This window comes from Sus scrofa, chromosome 3, assembly GCF_000003025.6.
Source record: "Sus scrofa isolate TJ Tabasco breed Duroc chromosome 3, Sscrofa11.1, whole genome shotgun sequence".
In the NCBI taxonomy this organism is placed as follows: domain Eukaryota; kingdom Metazoa; phylum Chordata; class Mammalia; order Artiodactyla; family Suidae; genus Sus; species Sus scrofa.
This window is the reverse complement of record NC_010445.4, coordinates 91,754,574-91,777,025: the sequence shown is the minus strand read 5'-3', so window position 1 is coordinate 91,777,025 and position 22,452 is coordinate 91,754,574. Positions and strand designations below refer to the sequence as shown.

At 43.3% G+C, this 22,452-nt stretch overlaps 1 protein-coding gene across 5 annotated transcripts in view; it reads right to left on the bottom strand.

Annotated features, from left to right (window-relative positions):
* FSHR (follicle stimulating hormone receptor) overlaps positions 1,771–22,452 on the bottom strand; it is a 168,020-nt gene continuing 147,338 nt past the window's right edge. For 3 of the 5 annotated variants that reach the window (XM_021085883.1, XM_021085881.1, XM_021085882.1), the window contains 4 exons: positions 20,921–20,989; positions 20,735–20,809; positions 7,978–8,163; positions 1,771–3,691 (listed from right to left, as the gene is read on the bottom strand). In XM_021085883.1, coding sequence (XP_020941542.1) covers positions 2,458–3,691; positions 7,978–8,163; positions 20,735–20,809; positions 20,921–20,989 — 1,564 coding nt within the window. In that variant the 3' untranslated portion in view covers positions 1,771–2,457. The remainder of the gene's footprint in view (positions 3,692–7,977; positions 8,164–20,734; positions 20,810–20,920; positions 20,990–22,452) is intronic. The other 2 variants (NM_214386.3, XM_021085884.1) reach the window with 2 other exon arrangements.

Genomic DNA, 22,452 nt, shown 5'->3' with positions numbered 1-22,452 from the left:
GGAAATGCATTCCCTCTGGCCACAAACAAGGAAGAAAAATGGTTGCAGATGGTGTTGAAAGAGCCCACCAGTGTGGCAGTGTGTTGTGGGGACCTGGGGAGGAAATGTTAAATGAAAATGAAATTTTCACATAGTTCCAGACTTGTGCTCTCCAATAGAAATATAACATGAGCCATGAACATGATTCACTTAAGTAATTTCATTTTATTATTTTACTTTAAAAAATTTATTTATTTATTTATTTATTTATTTATTTTTGGTCTTTTTAGGGCTGCACCCGCCCTATGGAGGTTCCCAGGCTAGGGGTCTAATTGGAACTACAACTGCTGGCTGCAGCCACACCAGATCTGAGCTGCATCTGCAACCTACATCACGCTCACAGCAATGCCATACCCTTAACCCACTGAGCGAGGCCAGGGATTGAACCTGCAACCTCGTGGTTCCTAGTTGGATTCATTTCTGCTGGACCATGACATGAACTCCTACTTAAGTAATTTTAAATTTTTTGGTAGGCACATTAAAAAATGTAAAAGAAATAGCTGAAATTAATTTTTAGATGTTTCTTTCGTTTATGTCCAAAGTAATGTTCCCATATATACTCAATATCAAAATTATTGAGATATTGTAATTCTCTTTTTCCTTTGCACTACATATTTGAAATCCATTGTGTCTTTTACTGGATTGTTTTAGTCTAGACTGGCCATGTTTCAAGTGCTCAAGAGCCGTATGAGACCAGTGGCTACTGTACTGATCAGCACAGCTCAGGACTGTTTCTAAGAATAATTATTCTAATTTTCACTTCATGCTCACAGTAGATCCAGATGGTGCCAGGTCACAAGGGCAGAGATGCTTGTAGTTTTTTCAGCCCTCTAGGGACTCCCTTGTTAATGCATTTGGGACGAACTTTTGAAATGTTTGCCATGGGGCAAGAGGAGGAAGGACTGGCTTTGGAGGGGAAAGAGGATACACTCAGAGGAGACTCAGAGTTTGATGAGGTTTTGTGGTTGGTATTTATGTTTCAGATTATCCTGATGCAGTCATTTGTGAAAATAGATATATAAAGAATAGCTGCTTATCAGGAATAATATTATGTGGCAGAAAAATTCTAGATCATGGCTCAGAACTAGGCCCTCATCCCAACATAGATCTAGGAGGAGAAAATTAAACTAACATTCACCAACCCTGTTACAGCATTAGGCACTTTACACTCATTTTTACTTCCAATTCTTATAGTAAGCCCAGTAGTTACCAGCTCCCATTTACAAAGGAAGACACTTAGCCTGGGGGAGGGGGAGCAGCGGGGGAGGAGGAGTCCTGGCTTATGGTGTAAAAACAAAACATCAGCTCTGATTCCAAAGCTGCTACGTTCTTAATATTATAATCCAGGTGCCGGCCGTATAGATTGTATCTTCTATCAGGGTTCTATGAGAAGCAGAACCAGTCATTCATGCATGCATGTATGTATATATGTGGTAAATATTTGGTACAGGAAATCGGCTTACACAATTGAGGGAGTTAGTCTCTGTAAGGATGTTGTCTCTACATCTGATGCTGAAGCTTGCAGACCACAGCGCAGGCAGTCACAAAGGGAAGATCATGAGCATGAGAGAGAACCCCAAAAGGTCAAACTGAGCTCCATTTCTGTTCTTGTTGCCTCTGATCTTGGTAATAAAAGTGTTCTGACAAAGTTGGAGTTCTTCATCAAGGAGCTAAACACATATACCTGGCTCAGGAGGCAGAGAACATGAAGGAGTATCCAGGGGACCGTGGAGCAGTTGTGCTTTGCAGCAGTGAGACGAATCAGTAGATGAACAGCGAAGTGTGTGAGCGAAGGTAGGGCTGCAGCTTCCCTTCTGCCCTCCAATTTTCCAGAGAGTCTTCTGTGTGGCCCACCCTAATGGGAAACATTTAAGAAAGGGAATTCTGGAAATGTAGTTCAGCCTCAAGCTGACACCTTATAGAGCCATCACATAGGTGCTCAATAAATATTTGTTGAGTAAATGAATGAGTGATTGAATATTGTGCTGTATTTGTTGGAAATTCTGGGAGTCAGAACATGTAATTTTAGCTCTGCCTCTTATAAGCCAAGTCTCTTAACCCTTTGAGTCTTGGTTTCCTCATCTGTTAAAACTCCAAGAACAATCCCTGTCCTGCCTATTTAATAGGACTTTTATAGGGATCAGTTGAGATGATCTGAGCAAAATCACTTTGAACTTTAAAAGCATAAAACAAATTTTAATTTGTATTATTTTAATTGTTAGTGTTGTTATTAACACTTTAGCCTGCTAATCTATCACATAGTGTTAAGAGTTTCTGACCTGTTTCCCTTATAGGTGTGCCAGGAAGATTAAATTAGATAAAATATAGACAAGTAACCGTCAGCTATGCTGTGGCATAGTCTTCAAAGGCAAGACTTTAATTATCATTCAACACTCAGAAACATTTGCACATTGTGTTTTAGTTCTGGGCTAAACGGCTTAAAGGAATAAGTGTGTAACTGGAACTGTTGGTAATCCTGGGAGCTGGAGGGCAGTGACCATTTCTTGGATGAATGTTGTGGGCAGTGGATAAATTTTCTGTCCTATAAGTCTGGGCTTGCATTTCATAGCAGCCAAACTTGCTTAGCAGAATGAAGACATCCCTGCGGAAGTTCTTGGTGAAGATGGCATAGAGGAAGGGGTTGGCACAGGAGTTGATGGGGTAGAACAGAACCAGGAGGATCTTTGACTTGGACACAGTGATGAGGGGCACCTTGAGGGAGGCAGAGATGGCAAAGAAGGAGATGGGCGCCATGCAGAGGAAGTCCGTGAAGATGAGCATGGCCATACGCTTGGCGATCTTGGTGTCACTAGAGGAGGACATGATGTTGGGGTTCCTCACTGTGAGGTAGATGTGAGTATAGCAGCCACAGATGACCACAAAGGCCAGGACATTGAGCACAAGGAGAGACACAACGTACAGCTGTGACAAGGGGCTGTCAATATCCATGGGCAGGCAGATGCTCACCTTCATGTAGCTGCTGATGCCAAAGATGGGAAAGAGGGCGACTGTGAAAGCAAAGATCCAGCCTACCAGCATGATGCTGGCAGCATGGCGGAGCTGCACTTTGCATTGTAGCTGCATGGCATGGGTGATGGTATGCCATCTTTCCAGCGTGATGGCTGTCAGGGTGTAGACTGAGAGCTCACTAGCAAAGACAGTGAAAAAGCCGGCAGCATCACAGCCTGCTCCAGTTTGCCAGTCAATGGCATAGTTGTGGTATTGGGTTTTGGTATGGATATCAACTGATGCTATGAGCAGGAGGTAGATTCCAATGCAGAGATCGGCAAAGGCCAGATTACACATAAGGAACCGAGGGACTGTGAGTTTGTATTGGCTGGTGATCAGGATCACCAGCACTATGATGTTCCCAGTGGTGGCAAGGATACTAATAAACCATATTAAGACTCTGAGAATATCATGCCCCATGATATCTTCACATGGATTGAAGGCATCTGGCTCAGGGGAGCAAATCACATCAACCACTTCATTGCATAAGTCATAGTCAAATTCACTGTACATCGTGTCAAATTCTTTGGCTAAACTGGACTCACCATCTTCTGCCAGAGACACTCTCTGACCCCTAGCCTGAGTCATAACATCAACTTCTTGCCTTAAAATAGATTTGTTGCAAATTGGATGAAGGTCAGAGCTAGAAAGATACAAAAAGAAACAGAGTCAGCATGTTGGATCCAGAACAGCAAATATATCAATGTCTTTACATAGGGTAGAGAGTGGGGTTTCTTCCTGAGATTTTTTTTTTCTTCTAACAGTTTGTCTGCCCTTGAGACTAAACTCAAGGGTTAATGTTGCTTACTGTAAATCAGCAGAACAACTCCTGTATATATTCCTAGAGTTGGATGGCCCACTGGGGAGACCATCTGGCCACAACCTGAATGTGGGGAGGAAGGCGCCTAGGACTAGCTAAGCCTTGCTGTTAAGTGCAAGTAATTTACAGACCTGCTATCAACTCCACCCTCCCTTTCCCGTCTCCATTCAGCTCTCTCTTAATATGCCTGAGTAGGATATATCCCCAATCCTCTACTCTAAACTCCTGTCCTGCACTGCTTTCTGACTCAAATGAGAATTTGTTTTCTCTACATAAATTAGAAGATCAGAGTCTATAGTTATCTACCAGCCAGCCCTGTCCTTGGCTCTTTGGTACTCAGGCTATGCAGAGGTCTGCTAATATGTCTGAAATGTTACTGAGGGTCTTAATTCTTTATTTTTTTTTTCCTCTCCAGAGGCCACCACAGGTGTCGGGCATGTATTTGTCTGCATGGTAAGCCTGGCTCTCTCCTATTCAGTAGTTCACTAGTGAGTGCCCCAAAGAGCAGAGGCAGGTTACAAGGGGGCCTAATTTATTCCAAGATTGTAACTCATCCTCTGAGGAGCTGGCTCTTCTTGGGCTCACTTTCCTATCTTAGTCTTCCCTTTAAACCCTGATGTATGAGAGGCTCTGTCAAAAGGATAGAGGCACTTCCAGAAGGGATTTCAATGAAAGCCAAATGATAAATATTCTATCCAGACAAGTGGAGAGTGCCTGCAGAGACAGAGGGTCATCATTCTGTTTTTGAAGCAAAGGCTTAAGGAAGGCAAATATTGCACAGTGGGCTTTTTTTTTAAGATGGAAATACACACACTCACTCACTCACTCACACACTCACACACTGCATTCCCTTCCTCCCTCCGTGAGGGGCAAGCTCACAGCCATGTTAAGTGACTGCATTTCTCTCCAGCCTTAGCATAGTCTCAGAAGTGAGTTGGGGAAGGGAGTGTTAAAACTGTTCAAAGACCCTCCATAAGCAGTAGAGCGTGGCCTGGGTTGTGAAGGAGGTAAAGATTCCTTTTGATAATGATGAGGGCTGGCCAGCACATGTTGACTGAACTTTTCCCCATCAATCTCTCTGAGAAGGGGCTGTTAGTGAGAACCCTCTCCTCCCTTCCTCCCCTCCAGGAAGTGAATTGATGTGCCAGAAAGTTGTTTTCCCTTAGCCCAAGGGACTACCCCCACCCCCCCACCCCGAGAATGTGTCATCTTTTGTGTTAGAGACTGGTAGGGCTTCTCACATCAGTCACAAGTTGCACTAAGGAGTTATGGAATTAACATATATGTAATTGAAAGTACACCAAATATCTTTTGACTTAGTCAGAGATAATATAAGAAAGGTGAGGCAAGCACAGAGAGGCCGGGGGAGGACAAGAGAGTCTTTCTGTGTTTCTTACTCTGACTCCCAACTCCTGAACCCTGTCACTGGATTAGCCACAGCCCAATTCTAGGAACAGAAAATAAGTAGCCTGGTGTGATTTGTTTCATTGAAACCGATCTGACTAACCATCTACACACAGCCTTCACTTCCCTTGGCTTCTGCGAAGGTGCTTATTGTTCATACTGCTATCAGCATATTTTAAATATCAATGCTTGCCTTTCCTGAAACAGAAATGACCCGAGGGCATGAGTGGGGAAAAGGTCAACAATGTGTGTTTCTGAGAGAAGAATAAAAACAAAAGTGGAAATGAGGGAAGTCTTGCCTCTGTAGTACCTCAGCAAATCCTAAGCATCATTAAGAGTTGGGAATTGAGTTTAGGGTGAGTTTGGAAAGTGGTGGCATGCTTGGGCCCTAATAAATCAATGAATAGATCCTTGGGAAGTGCAGAGCAGAGTGGCCCAGAGCCTGAGGTTTGGAGACAGACAAACCAGAGTTTGGATCTGTGTTTGGTTGGTGTTGGTCAAGTTATTTACTGTCTTTTAGTCTCAGTTTCTGCCTTTGTGAGAAGGGAGTAAAAATAGCACTGTTACTTTTGTGAGTATGAAATGAGATAAAAGTGGGAAGCATTACACTGCATGGCAATGCGTACTTGGCAGGTATCAGCAATGAACACAGAGGACACTGGTTACTTACTGAGTTCATGTTGGGGGCAGGCCCTAGGTAGGTACTTAATGAGTATGCCACAGTGCATCTGTTTAAAATCTAACTGGGAAGAACAGGTTTAAATACAAGAAAGTTTAAATAATAAAACGAGGGCAAACTAACAATGCAAGCTGAGTGTAGAACTATGATGAGGACATAATGGTTCAATGACAGATAAGGGGTGTGATTGACAAGGTCTTTTGCTGAGAGTCCAGGAGGGCCGTTGGCCAAGATGTCACAGGTACAAGGGCCTAACATTTACACTTGGGGCATTATTTTCAAATGAAGATTGGAGGAACAGTTTTATCATTACAGCTTTATAAACTCACATTTTATTCCTAACCTCATCTACTATGCTATATCATAAAATGACACAATTAAAAAATGAATCCTGTAATTATCTTGTGACTAGCATAACTGTATTATTTTGGGTTTGTGAATTTGTTAAAGAGTAAACACCACTGTGATTTTTGTTACTCCGTCTTGGCATATAGTCCTAGAAGAGGTGCTTGGCTTCTCCTTTGCTGCACCTGACAAGCCCTGGTGTAAGTTACAGTAGGGACTGAAAGAGGTGGGAGCTGAGTGGCCCAGAAATACTGGAAAGCCTTCAAGCTATAGTGCCATGTAAGGCGGTCCTGAGGCTACACCTACACTACCAAGGAGTGGTAAAAGCAGAGCTGTCTGAGCACCAGTAAGCGACTGTACTCCTATGGTGTGTCAGTCTTGGGCCAGACAGCACACTCTCTATAGCTCTCTCAATGATCTTAACATCCTCTGAGATTTCTCCTGGGGGATATTCAGTTCCAGGGCTTGGGCAGTGAAATTGGTAGCTTTCTTGCCCTGGTTGGAATATCTCTTTCTATAATATAAAAGAGGCAGGGCTTCTGCCTCAGCCCAAGCTCTTAAGAATTCTTGTCATTAAGAAGAAAGTCCCCGTTCCTTGGCATAATCAGAGAGGAGTGTCTGAATCGGGATAGTTTCCCAATGATAAGCGCTGTTTCTGAAAAGTAGCCCCTTTTCTGCAGATCTTTCACATGGGTCTGAGTGTGGATTCCAAACTACTTGGAAAACATTTTAGGATGTGCACTGTTGGGTTGTTTTGTTTTATTTTGCTTTGGAGCAAAGGATATGTTGGCATGTTAATGGTGACTAATAGAATAATAAAATAAAAAACTGAATAGTGAAGTAATAACATGGAATCGGTTTTAGTGCTGGGGCTGTACATGATCAATAACAAAGGAATCATCTGATTGAGTACAATTGTGTGGTATGGCTTGTATCAGTGTGTTCAGGAGAGGGAGAATGCCATGAGAACTCCTGATATCCAATAAACTATATTTCCGATGGATCCTTTAAATGTCTAGAACATATAATCTCCAAAGTACTCCCTCTCCACTCCCTTCAGAACCTCAGCTTTTTAACTAGTTACACCGGGACTTGGCTTTATTTGGATTATCCTCTTTAATCCGGGCTTCCTTGAACCTGACCAGCCTTGAAAGCAAAACTAAAGAGATGTCACAATCTTTGTCCTCCCTGTGAGGTGTTAAGCTCCAAAGATGGATTAGAGAGATTTAGAGTGATTGGGATGTGTTGTGGGTGGGTGTGTGCATCAGTCTCTGATACGTGTTGATACTTCTCTCCTCCAAATTTGACTTTGATGGTCCCTGAGACATGTATGGAGTACAGGGTTTGGGACTTGAAGGATAACCCCATGTTGGTACAAAGGGAAAAGGGAACAAATATTTATTAAGTGGCAGCTACGAGTCAGGCACTATGCTTGGGGGTGTTTCATGTTATCTCATTTAATAATGGTTAGGTGGTCTACCATGTGGGTAGCCCTCTTTGAACCCATTTTCAAAGAAAACACTGAAGCTTAGATTTGGAATATGTCTGAGGCCTTTGATTAGGGAGATCTCTCTGCAAGTGGATTCTCTTCATTGCCACAAGCATGTGGAAGTTGTGGACCAAGTTCTGCATTGGAGAATTGCCCAAGACAGGCTTTAGGGATGGACACGAGAAGACTCACATTTGCCGCCTCCAGTTTGCAAAGGCACAGCAGTGGCTGGGGTAGGTGAGGCTGGCTTCCATGAGTGTAACAAACTTTTCCAGGCTGGGAAGCTTTTTTAAGTTGTAAGTTGACTTGGCCCGCAGCTTCTTAAGATTTTCTAAGCCATAGCTAGGCAGGGAGTGGATCCTGGTTCTTGAAATATCTCTATAAGGAGAAAAGATAAACATGGCCTGATCACTTATGGGCCTACAATTTTCTGCTCTGTTAATAGTCAAAATAGTAGTCACAGTAGTGATATTTTTGCATGAGTGAGGAGGGAGATGTCAATTCATCCAGCACCTCTCGGGTAGATCAATATTTGGGTAAAGGGACGTTGGTCCTTACATTCATGGTAGAAGGACGTTGGTAACAGGCCACTCTACATCCTTCATGTACTTGCATTCTGGCTGATTTTGGGCTTAATGTAGCTCTTTCCCTTTCCACAGTCTATCTGTAGAATAGATACCCACTAATTTACATAGGACCAAGGAACTGAGACCATTTCCTCCACCATAAAACCAGATATAAAAATAGTTCTGATGAGCTGAGATGGAAGCTCATATTTCAGAACAGATGTAGACAGAACATACCATTAGGGGAAGAGGTATCTTGTGGGCAACAGAGGTACCCTAAGCACACAGTAAAAGTGGCAGTAGAGAGTGGTGATGATACTCATGGCATCCATGGCCGGACTTGCCTGCATGTGCATCCTGCCTCTCTACCTACTAGATTTGTGACTTGGGTCAAGTTATATTCCTTCTCCCTATGTCAGTTTCCTCAGCTATAAAATAGGAGGGATGATAATACCTACCTCAGAGGGTTGTTGTGAGAGTTAAATTTCTAAAGTACACAGAGAACTTCCTGGTGAACAGACAACACTTGATGACTGGAAGCTATTATTAGTAAATCTCTGTCTGTCTGTCTCTGTCTCTGGCTCTCTCTCACACACAGACAATTGTTCTTGCTTTGCTGGGGTGAGTTTCTGCCTTGGTGAACCAGCAGGTCTACACAGAAACCTTTGTAAGTGGACAGTCTAGCCAGGTCTCTGTCCCCGGAGAGCTTCAGAGTCCCATTCTTTCTGGAAGCAACACCAGGGACATGAGTCTCTAAACAAGAGGTGGGAGCAAGGAGATTTAAATGGTATTGGCTTAGCCCCATTGGGGCCAGCAGATTGGCCATGAATGAATGCTTCTGCTGGGGGTGCTAGCAAGTATGACCGAGATGGATTCATTTCAGCACTCTTAGATACACTTGGTGAAGGAGAATCTTCTAATGTCTGCATGTCCTATAGGTCCAATCAGTAGACACTCAGAGCAATGAAACTTGGGGTGTGAGTGAATATCTGCTACACCATAAATTCTCCCAGTGCAGTGAAAATTATTTTCTCACAGCCTTGTTTGCATTGTGACATACATTTTCTTGTTCAAACATTTATAATGCTTCCTATTGTTCAATGAAACCTACTAATATTGCTGCCACATTGTCACTTCCTTTTCCCAATCAAACTTCTTTCACTAGTTTTCCATACTTGATGTTACTATTTCCTCATTCTGAATCCAGCTCAATTTCTTCCCAATCCCTAGAAAAATAATACTAAGGTCAGGGCTATCTAACCTTCTTACTTTCTCAATTACATTTCACCCATAAAATGTTCCTCCTTCCCAAGACACTCTTTCTTGACATTGCATTCTTTTTCATTTCTTCTGACATTGACTTTGACTTTTTGATTTTGTTTTTGGTGTCCTCTATCTAGTGGAGTTCCTCTAAACTTAGCCACTTGCTGACTGTACACAATCTTCCCAGGGGATCTCGCCCACTTCCTTGGTTTCAGATACCAAGCATATTCTGGTGGTTTCCCAGTGTAGACCCCAGTTCAAATCCTACTTTTGAACCCCAAGCCCAGATAATCCCTAGTCCATCAGATCCTACCCTTTTGATGACTTACAAGTATCAAAACTGAATTTCCCATCTTTCTTGTGAATATGTTGCTTCTTTAGTTTTTCTTTTTCTCAGCATATGACTCCTCCATTTCCCCCTGTTGTTCCGGATAGAAACCAGGGAATCATCATTGACTCCTCCTCCTTCCCACCCCCACCAGACATGAGTTTTTTGTTCTTGCAAGCCTAGCTTTTACATCTGTTTCAAATGGGGCCACCCCTTTGTGACAACTTTAGTTTAAGTCATGTTCATCTCTGCCTAGGGAGAAGGGCAACAGTCTTCTAACTGTTCTTCTTATGACCATTGTATCACAGTTCTCCAGAGACACAGAACCAATAGGATATATAAAGAGAGATGAGGATATTTATTATGGAATTGGCTCACATAATTGTGGAAGCTTAGAAGTCCCATGATATGCCATCTGAAAGCTGGAGAACCAGGAAAATTGGTGGTGTAATTCAGTTAGACATCAAAGGCATGAGAATCAGGGATGCCACTGGTTTACATTCCAGTCTGAAGATGCAAGAACCAGGAGCTTTGATGTCCAAGACCAGGAGAAGATGGATGTTCCATCTCAAGAAGAAAGGAAGCACATTTACCTTTCCCCTGCCTTTTGGTTCTTTTAGGGACCTCAGCTGATTAGATGCCCACCCACATTCTTTATTCAGTCAATTTGATTCCAATGCTAATATCTTAAAAACGCCCTCACAGACACACTCAGAAATAATGTTTTCCCAGCTATCTGAGCATCCCATTGCCTAGGCAAGTTGGTACATAAAATCGAGCATCTTTCTGTCTCTCTAATGCAATCTTTTCACTGCAGACTGGGTGATACTTTAAAAATGCCAGTTAGGTTGTGACTTCCTGCTTATAACTAGTTGGTGATTTCCCATTGCCCTTCCAATGAAAAATGAAGCACTGGATATGATGTGCTGGTCTTTTGCCTAGCTTCTCTCACATCCGTTCTCTGCCTGTGTCTGTGTTCTGCTCTGTATTGTTGGAGAAATGACCTCTGCAGTTTCCATTCCCCAGGTACCACCTTGTCAATCAGCTTTCAGTTGGCTTCAGCAAATGGCACTGGTGGCAGATTGGAGGGTGGGAGGAAGGGTAAAGTTAGGCCATTTCTCATCCCTCCTCTACCTGGGGCAACAGCTTCTCTGTAACTCCAGCTGTCACCAAACAGATCTGCTGAAGGATCTAACAGCTAACGGTTGTCCCAGTTGCTGTGCTCCAGTAAGACCATATCCTCACTTGCCCCCCCAAGTCCTAGGATTTGTAGTAATTACCTACCATTGCTAATCTCTGGACTGCTAATCCCCTCCTTGATATTTAGGCAAACCTATATTTTCAGAGTTAATGATTACCTTTATGTAATACCTACATATGTTTTACTTAGTTCCCTTCCTCATTAGATGCCATATAGATGAAATTTGTCAATGCTTTTGTTCAAATACTTCAGGGTGCTTGCTCGCTTTTTTTTGCTTGCTTGTTCTCACTCCTGAGAAAAGTACATTAAAATCTCCAGCTATGATTTTGAATTTGTATACTATTACTTTCAGTTCTGTCAAGTTTTGCTATATATATATATATATATATATATATATATATTTTTTTTTTTTTTTTTTAGGGCTGCACCCATGGCATATGGAGGAGGTTCCTAGGCTAGGGGTCTTAGGCTAGGGGTCTAATCGGAGCTGTAGCTGCCAGCCTACACCACAGCCACAGCAACACAGGATCTGAACCAAGTTTGCAACCTACACCACAGCTCATGGCAATATGGGATCCTCAACCCACTGAGTGAGGCCAGGGATCGAACTTATATCCTCATGGATGCTAGTCGGGTTGGCTAACCGCTGAGCTATGACGGGAACTCCTGCTTTATATATTTTTGATAATTTTTAGGTACATACAACTATAGAATTTTTACCTCTTCCTGGTGACTTGATTTCTAGTAATATTTGTCTCCTAACTCTGGGCATTTCTTCTTTGCTGGTTCTTTCCTGACCTCCTACTGTCGGAGTACCCACAGGCTCAGGGCCTTGCCTTCTCTTCTCCATTTTCACTTACCCTGTAGATGAACTCATCTAGTCTTAGGACTTAAACACCATTTATATGCTGATGCCCCGTGCCCCCCAGTTTTTATCTCTAGGCTGCTCTTCTCTCCCGAACTCCAGACTCTTCTATTCAACTACCTCCTTATAATCTCTTCTTGGATGTTTATAGGCAGGTGACACCTTAGATCTTAAAAATTGGGTTCCCAGTCTTTCCCCAAATGTGCTCTACCTGCAGCTTTTTCTGTTGTTCATGCAAAAACTTGGGAGTTAGCCTTGACTCCTCTTTCTCTTACATCCTGTATGCAAACCCTCAGCAAATTAACTGGGCTTTGCCTTCCATGTATATCTGGACTTTAGACCATGGGATAAAAGTTCTTGGTGTTCCAAAGTCTCTCTTCTGCTTCTTGCTTCTATCTTCTAATCCTTGAAAGCTGGGGTCCCTGGAGATAAAAGGACTGACCTATGAACTTTTGTCCCTGTGATGAGTCCTCGTTCTCTGCTGCTGAACGATCCAGCTGTCCTGGCCTGCCCTCCACTTACACTTTCTTTCCTCTGTTACAGGGCCTCTCAACTTTCTTCTTTCTCTCTTCAGGCTGTTGTTCCTCTGACCAGTTTTGCTTCTGATACTCACTCTGGTCCCTGTGACCAAAAGTTCTTGTTTTGCCTGGCTTATGGGCTCTTCTTTTTTTTCCCATCAAATGTGGAAGGGAGCAAAGATCACTTGTTTTTCTAAAACAGTTCAAGGCTCCCTCCAAGGGGTGAGATGAAAAGCAACAAAAAGTTCTTCAGGAACAATGCAAACCAGGGCAATTATTTATTGCCAGCCATGAGCATTTTTCATATTTTTAAAAGCATGCTATACAAAACAGAAACCTATTTTTTCTTAGTTATGCCTCCTTTCCTTAATTTTAGAATTATAAAAATCACATGAAGAGTTCCAAAAATAAACAAATTCTTATATGCCATGCAATGCCATCACATTCTCTCATTTATTCTGTAGTTGATTAAACATGACTGCAAGTTCTTCAGACGCTTCCATAGAGGGTCTATTTCTCCTTCTTTTGAATCCAGGCTGAACTGTGATGTCTTTGGACTATAGTAGAGTATGATGAAAGTGTGGCTATGCCAGTTGTGGCCCTTGCCTTTAAGAGCATTGACAACTTTATATTGGTCCTGTACACCCCTAAGCTCCCATAAAAGAACTCTGAATGCTTTGAGACTTCCATGTTCCAAATGCCCTGAGAATGCTATGCTCTGTACAGAGGATCCTGAAGAATGTGATGCTATGGGTGTGTGTGTGTGTGTGTGTGTGTGTGTGTGTGTGTGTGTGTGTGAAGAGAGATGCCAAGGGGCCCAGATGCACCAGATACATGAATGAAGGGGAAAACTTGTAACAGATCCCTCAGACATAGTCACCTGAGCCAGCATCACATGGATCAGACACAAGACACCCAATCTTCTAACACACAAAATTGTGAGCAAAATGCAATGATTGTTTTAAGCCACTGAGTTTAAGGATAGCTTTTATGCAGAAACAGAGAACCCAAACAGACTTGCATTGAAGTCTCTGTGATTCCATCCTCTCCATTGTATTTAACAGCGACGGAGATATTTTTCCTTGAAAGCCATTAAGCGTGCAGCAGTATAGTCTGTTTACTTTCTGCCTCTCTCACTTACTATCTTTTGCTTTATATACTTGCTCTTTGGATTTGTATTTTTTTTCTCTCCTGGAGGGCCAAGGGCTTCTTGCATTCTCAGCAGTGCCTTTTCTGTAGTAAGCACCAGAAAATTGTTGCTTTGTTCAAAGATATGCTGGGGAGTGGCACTGATTGAGGATTGAGAAGGGGAATAACTATGATGTCTTCTGACCCCTATCAGCTACAAAGAATTCAGTACTTTGCAGTTCCCGTTGTGGCTCAATGGTTATAAATCCTACTAGTATCCATGAGGACGTGGGTTTGATCCCTGGCCTTGCTCACTGGGTTAGGGATCTGGGGTTGCTGTGAGCTGTGGTGTAGATTACAGATGTGATTCAGATCCTGAGCTGCTGTGGTTTAGGCTGGCGGCTGCAACTCTGAATCAACCCCTAGCCTGGGAACTTCCATATGCCACAGGTGTGGCCCTAGAAAGCAAAAAAAGAAAAGAAAAAATTCAGTACCTTGTGTTATCTCTTCTACTGCTTCATACTGTTCAACTTTTCATGCATATTTGTTTTGTCTCCTCAATCAGATATCAGATGCTCTGAGAGCAGGGATTGTTAGGATACTTTTGTGCTCTACATTGTATTTGGCACAGGCGGGGCTGGGCTCATGAAATCTACTCAGTGGGTAGTTGTTTGATTAGCAGAGATGCCTCAGCATCATAACAAAAATGAGAGGTTGAAGCAAGTCTGTAGAAAAGCAGTTCTAAAGGGGCAAATTCTAAAGGGACAATTCTAAAGGATGCAAGGCAGACTGAGGGAGGAAACCTAGATTTAAAGGGAGCTCAGTAAAATGGTGTTTCTGCAACAGGCAATTATATGTGACTGCGAGTGTCAAAGGCACCAAGGAGGGAGCAACTTTGTGCAACGTTTATAAGGAGATATATGTGGGTAAGAGAATAAGAAGACTGATGTGTTGGGTGGATTGGCCTGCATGCTGGCCAGTGACTAGGTGTTGGATGGCGAAGCCCACTTGGGAAGCATTAGTGCCTTTCCGTCTGCTCAGTGTTCTGGAGAAAGCTTTTAGTTCAGACTTCCCCTTATCACAGCTACAAAATATGTGAGCTGCTGTCATTTGTACTAGGTAGTTGCTTCTGGGAGATGATGGCATCTTGGAAGATTCCTGAGCTCCATATCTTCTGCTTGTGGATGTTGAAAGGAGGGGAGTAGTTGGTAGAAGAGAGATTCAGAGTCATTTAGAATTTGGTAAAACAAAAGTCTTTAGCAGAAGTGGCTCCTGGGTGATATGGAAATAAAAGTGTTGGTAGAAGTGTTTACTTCAAGCTTACGGGATACTAGCTGGAGTGAGCAAACATGGAACGTATCAAGACTTTATCTTGGGCTGGTGGAAAAATGTTTCTCTCAGATATCCACAGATTAAGAAAAAACTAGACATTTATATTCTCATGGACAAAGAGAAGATAAGTGGATACTGTTCAGTGTGGTTTTAGACTTGGTCACAAATAATCCCACTTTTGCTTTCTGGCTCCCCCCACATACACACACCCACATGCACACAACCAGACACAGATGCACAGAGTCTAATTCCTGGCAAAGATCCTTTCAAGTGGCCTGGAGATCTAATGTTAGATTTTAATTGCCATTATAAAAACAGTTTCCACTCTTAGAATGCAAACATCCCTAGGGCAGTAACAAAATGACATTATCAGTCATTCATATCTTTGTAGAAGTGGATTATTGTGATTACTGGCTAAAGGTAGGCTTGGAGAGAGGCCTAGGACACAAAGCATGGCAATGAGGGCTTTTCAGAACCATATTTTGTGATTCTGGGCAACCATGTTTTGAGAAATAAGAGGAACCACAGGACAGAATTTGATCTCTCAGCCTTGAAAGCCAGGCATAAGAGTCTAGAATTTCTCTGAGCAGAAGAATGACTTACTGAAAGATGCGCTTAGTTTTGAGAACCTTTAACCTGGCACATAGTAGGTGTTGATTCATTGTTAAATAAATTGTAAGGAGAAAGGATTGAAGGTAGGAAGGGGGTGAAGCGGTAATTACAGACATTCAGGCATGAGGTAAGAGCTTTCCTCCTCACACACTGTCACCTCTTCTTCACTAAGCATTGTATCACATGGCAAAGATTTATTGGGCATCTGCTCCATTACTCTAGCCTCCTGTGGAAATTTCTGCAGAGCCTATGGTTGCCTCTACTGGAGAGATCAGTTGGGGCAGGTACTATTTGTTTTTAATTCCCTCCACCCCTCACGTCTAGCACAGTATGAGACACATAGTAGAGGCTCCGTCAACATCTACTAAATGTATGACGTGTGAGCCCTAATATGCTCGGTGAATGGGAGCATGTTTATTGATGACATTTTTCCTGGGGCTGGTGAGCTAGACAAGGGGAAGTTGCAGTCGTGAGCTGGTGTTTTTAATCCTTGTTTTTCAGGCTGGTCTAATGACGGCAGGCTTCCTTTCTTAAGAGGCCCCTTTGGTTAACATTTCAGCACTTGCTATATTCTGGTAGCGACTGGTTTTGAGAATTTAAATCCAGAAAAGTACCAACAGGAGACATGATGAGACAGTGGCTGGTGCCGAAGAGATTTAGTAATCCTGAATTGTTTCAACATGCTTAGGATTCTTGATTTTGAGATACAAAGTAGAAAGGGAGACAGCAGCCAGTAATAAGATGCTGAGTCAGGAGAGGCAGGAGTTAAACCATGCTCCGTGCCCCATTTAATCAAGTGTGTTATAGCCAGTGCCACAAATTTGATTTGAACAATTTCTATTTTTCCCAGCAAAGATGTTATTACAGGTCAATCATTTCCATAAGTGAGAGCACATTTCTGGTGTATACTACACTGACAGATGGCTAGAAGACCTCTCTTTCATGATCCCAGGCGGAATAAAAAGGCAATTTACTATCTATAGGACTGTGGGTACACTGGTAATGGAAGAGAATCATTCTTATACAAATAACTCAGTGTTTGAATCTGAACTATCAAATGAATCTGAGCTATAGCCAAATCAATTTGATAAACCATCAGAATATGATTGTACTGGCTCCAGCCTGCAAAGGCAATGCATTAAATTTTCCCCACAGGAAACAGTTTCCCAAGGAAACAGCAATTGCTTGATTGCTTTAAAAAAAAAGAAAGAAAAAAACCTTGAGTTCAGAATATCAGGTGAAAACTCAGACGGCTGCTCATGTTCAAGGTCAAGACTCATGAGAGGGAGCTCAGGATGCTAGCTGTTCTGCAGAAACTCTGTGGAGTCTGTCTGGGTGTCCCTGGCTTTCTCTGCATCTATTTTTCTTTGCTGTGTAACATCTTATCCTTGTACTCTCAGGTGCTCAGAGGCTTCTTGCTTTTTACTCAACTAAAATTTTTGCCTTTGGGGAAGGGGTTAGGATTGGTTTGGGTGCCCTCACCATAACTCCCTTAGGATCCCATGAATATACCTACTGGGGACTAAGCACTGAGCCTGTCGCGAAGTAAGATTCACCACAGCTGACTCTTGGAGGAGAAATGGTGGAAACTGGGCCAAACTTTCCAATTCCCCAGCATTGGTTCTAGCGCAGTGATTCTCATCGTGTTCTCTGGCCTGGCAACATCAGCATCACTTGCAAAGTTAGAGATGCAGGTTCTCAGGCCCCACCCCTGATCTGCAGAATCAAACATTCTGAGGGTGGGGCTCAGCGATCTAGGGTTTTACAAGCATGCCTGGTGATTCTGATGCATGGTCAAATTTAAAAGCACGGCTTGAAGACAGGTGAGGACCACTCACAGCTGAGGTGGTTTGGAGCTGAGTTCTTTGCTGGGATGTGCCCTTGCCTGGCTTACCCAAGATTTGGCTCCTCCCCAGGGCTAGCCTTCAACCAATGAGTGTTGATGAAGAGGCTCACCCCTAGCCTTAATTCAGTCAACTTTGAAGGGCCATCTTAACTCCAGAGCTCCCCATGGGATCAGCAGAAGCTTCTCTTATAAATGCATTGTAGTTTAGCTTCCCCTTTAGCCTGATTCTGCTTCCATCAAGTGCTCCATGGTAAACCTGTGTGCAAAATAGCCATGTCACAGTATGATTTTCAGGGAGGGGAATCTGACTCAAGCCACAGTCTCAGGCCTAGCCTGAGTGGCATCCACTGTGGGCTGAGGGGTCTATGCCCACTCCTTTTCCTATCCACAAACCCACAGCACCAGGGGAGGCTGGTCTTCTGCACACAGGAAACAAGCAGCTCTTGGGCCAGGGCTCAGCTAGGGTTGGTGCATCAAGTTGCAGAAATAGGGGAGGGAATAGGCCCCAGAGTCCAGGGTAGCAGGCAGAGGGGCTGGCAAGACATCTTTGGACAAACCTGAAAGGCCCAGAAAAGAGCCTTGATAAACATGATCAACCCTTTTGTCCCAAAGAAGAAAAGGCTAGCAATTATAGGCTGGGCTTTGGCCAGTATCTTGCATGTATATCCTCATGCATTGAAGTGAAAAGATGTAGGAATGTACTATCAGTCTCTACCTTTTGAAGTCACAGCATGGGCTTCATAATTCCTTTGGATTTTCTGTAAATTTTACTCACTGTTCCTGTGAGTAAAATTTCCACTGTTTTGGAAACATGGCCCTGTACCTCAAGCACCCTGCAGAACTGCTGGTGTTGGTTCCATCTCTCTTTTGCCGGCATTTGCAGCAGGGCTAGCTGAGGTGTGTGTGTCGTGTTTGTGTTTTCCACTGGATACTCAGATCAGACATACTGCAGAGTGCCTGGGATCTGCCCACTACCTGCAGGGGACCTTCTGCCCTGTGTGTATGTATCACTTACTGGTGTTGATAGTTATTTCCCCCTCTGTTTTAGTTCACAGCCAGTTGCAGGAACTCTTAATGAATAACTTTAGATGTTTGATTGAACATATTGACGTGCTTTAGGTGACATGATGTGGTGGGAATACATGGGATGGGAGGCAGGAGACCCAGTTTTCTGGTCCAAGCTTGACCACTTAGGGCAGCATGTGATCATTAGCAGATTGCTCCTGTTTCTGGCTCTGGTTTCCTCAGCTGGATAACAAGCTCACTGGGGCTCCTGCCCAGCTTGAATGTTTTCTGTAGAAGACAGTGGTTAAAGTGCTGTGATTTGATAGTGTACCTGGCAGGTATATTCTGACATAAGTAGAGGTGCCACTTTGGGCACATTCAAAACCCTCAGGGTGGTCTAGGTAAGTGAAATTGAAATACTGCTATCCTGCTCATCAAAGACATCAAAAGCACTTTCTCTAAGTCTGTCTCCCAAGAACTCGAATAGGAAACACTGACTGTGTGTTACAGTTTCTAAGGACTCAGTATATTGGAGCACAGGGACCAAATGCTTGGTGCTCCCCATTTGTTCCACCCGCATCCTACTTGGCACTTCATAGCACACATCATGACCCAATGTATTAAGTTGTATATTCAGTTACATTTTCTGACTCCCGCTGTAAGGATATAAGCTTTCTGTGAGGAAGCACTTTTGTGCCCTGCACTGTATACATGCATGGCTCTGATAGTGCTTAAAATCTATCTGTTCAGTGAGAGAATTTGTAAATGTAAATACATATAAATATGTACACACACAGTTACACATATATTATTAAGCTTAGAGCAGTATTAGGACATAGGTATTATTGCTTTTGTCACTTTCTTAGGTGAGGAAACTGAGGCTTAGAGAGGTGAGAGAATTGGTTTTAAACTGAGGTAGTCTTCCCTGGCATCTCTCTTTTAATCATGTTGATACTTCCGTCTTTGTATGTATTGCCTACTGGAAACTATGCATTCTGGAATAATCTTGGAACTTCTTCAGAGACACAGAGTCCCATATAAGGGTCAAAACTTATCCTTTATCATCAGTAATAAGCATTTATGGAGTTTCTTCCCTACCATAAGGGGCCTAATTCTAGAGACAGGTAGGCTCCAGCCTGAAGGAGAAGACAGTTAGCCCTTAGTGTCTGTGGGGGATTTGTTCTAGGACCCGCTACAGATACCAAAATCTGAGGATGCTCAAGTTCCACAGCCCTGGAACTATATAGATAGCCTATACATTGACTGCCAAATAAGAGGTGAGGGCTAGTGGCTCCTAAAGACCCAAAATGACCTTAGTCGGGCTCTGTGACGATTATCTAGCAACCCTTTAGAGTTATTCACATGCTTATCTATTTCTTTGCTTGTTGTTTCTTGTTGCATCTGACTCCTTCCTTCTGAATTGCTGTGTTCTTCTTGCAGCATATTTGTCAAGTTGTAGTAGGTCTTGCTTAGAAGCAAGGAAAACACTTTTTGGGCCCCTGCAGCCGTGAAGGCCATGGGAGTCACGGGAGGAAGAATTCACTGTTGGCTGAGATTGCCAGGGAAGAGGTGGGCATTAGCATGACCCTTGTGGAAGGGCAGATAAGAAGAGAAAGGTAAGAGTCACTCTTGGGGGTGGGAAGAAATAGACATGAGGAAACAGCAGGAGGAGGGGAGGTGCTGATGCAGGGCTAAGAAGCACTGAGTGCATCCTGAGAGATCTGGAATTGAGACGAAGGGGGACCAAAAATAAATGTATGTGTGTATCTTACTGGATGGAGGGAAACTCCTGGACCTTGAGGGTGAGGATGGAGAACTGTGCTTTCTCTTTGAGGGAAGAGAGGTTCAGCAGAGGGGTTAAGAGTCTATAATATGAGTCAGGCGAGCTGGGTGCTAAATCTGTGCTCTAAAATTTCCATGACTTTGGGTGAATTAATCTCTCCAGGGCAGCAAGTTTTTCCTTCTCTAAAATGGGAATAATAATAGTTCCTGCCACAGAGGATATTGTGAGGATTAAATTAGGAAATGTGCCCTGAAGCTTTTAAAGCACTCTCTGGGACTTGATAAGATCTCATTAAATGTTAGCTGCTGTTATTATTGTTACGTTATTGAAAGTTAGAAGGTGGATCATCCCTAAATTGTCCTATAAGTTTTTTAGATGATGCAAACAAAATTTGATCTTAATTGGCAGTCCTGTCTGGGAAGTCTCTCTGAATTGGAGAATGTTGACTTCTAACTTGTAGATCCTGCTCTCTAGCATCTGGAAAATGAGGGAAGCTACTCACAGAATGACTGGTCCAGAGGCTCCCTGGAAAACGTCATTAGGCAATTCTTCCAAATTATCGTTATCACTTAGATTCCTGGGGATGGAGTCGAAGAAAGAAGAATGAAAACACAAAGCCACATAAACATCACTGTTATAAGAGCCATTTCCCTCTAAATGGCCTGGAAGAATAGTCAGGGCTACTTACAGCTCATCTAGTTGGGTTCCATTGAATGCACAGTTGTGTATTTCTCGAATCCCATTCTTACTCAGCCATCTGAAATAAAAGACCCATTAAAAAACCAATAATGTCAGATGCAAACGATACAGGGGTTTCATAATTGGAAGCACTGGGGCAAGGTCAGGCAGTGCAGGTTAGTGGCATAAATGAAATACTGCCCTTAAGGTTCCGGGATAAGGGTGAGGAGGAGACTTAATTTATCACTGTATAACATTCTGTAACATTGCAAGTTTGCATTATGTGCAAGTATTCTTACTCAGAGAAATCGGTGAAGTTAAATTTTGCTTTTTTTTTTTTTCCTTTCAGGGCTGTACTCATGGCATATGGGGGTTCCCAGGCCAGGGGTCAAATCAGAGCCACAGCAATGTGGTATGTGATCCGTATCTGCAACCTACACCACAGCAATGTGGTATGTGATCCGTATCTGCAACCTACACCATACCTCATGGCAACACCAGCTCCCTGACCCACTGAGCAAGACCAGGGATTGAACCCACACCCTCATGGATATTAGTCGGGTTTGTTACTGCTGAGTCACAGTGGGAACTCCCTGAAATTTTTGAAAAGGCACACTTAGGCATAGAAGCCTGGATCCTGTAAGGACTCAGTACACATCATTCATGGGCAGAGACAATGCAGGGAGAATCTACAAAGATCTTCCCTGTTCTGAAGGACAGAAGTCATACCATTATTGAACAAGTATTTATGAGACAGAGAAAGAACATTTTGTATCACCTTTCTTTAAGGTCTTAAGCCTCTCACCCGTGCTCATTGACAGCAGCAGGCCTGGCTGTCATCAAAAAGTGATCTAATTAAGCTGTCAGACAACCTGAACATCTCCTGTGACCCACAGGGACCTGGTTATTGGAGGTTTGTGGAGGTGGCTCTGGGTTAAGCCAGAAAGGCAGAGAAATCAATTACAGAAACTGTGGGCTGTGTCAGGGTGAGGCGGTGTGAGTGGGGGCTGGAGGAGGCTCTGCGGGTGATAGTCCTGGATATGGAACAGTCATCCTGATGGTGCAAAGAAGGTCAGTGAGCAGGTTTGCCTGGACAGGGGAGCTCAAGGACACCTTGGGCTGACAGCTCTGCATTGCTATGCTCCTGGGTGGATCTGAAAACAGCAGAAATCCAAGGTCGGGAGAGCTTAGCCCGAAGAGCCTCTGATCACTTGCTCTTGATTTGCTGTCAGGTCCTTTTCCTTGTCGGGCTCAGTGGGTTTACAAATAACACTGTTCCATAAGCTGACCCAGGAAGCTCCTGTGCATTGAGGACTTTGACGGCTTCTGGCGCTACAATGAGTAGCTCAAGATGCGTCAAATCACAGGAGAACAACTGTGTGTGTGTGTTTCTTCCTCCTGAAAGGTGGTTCGCTAAAAATTCCAGAGAGGAGCAAGGCAAATCTTTTACAACATTAGTGACAAATTCGTGGATTCTGATGGCCAAGAAGTAGCGTGTACCCCAAATCCTGCCCCTTCACCACCCACATGTCTCTGGCACAA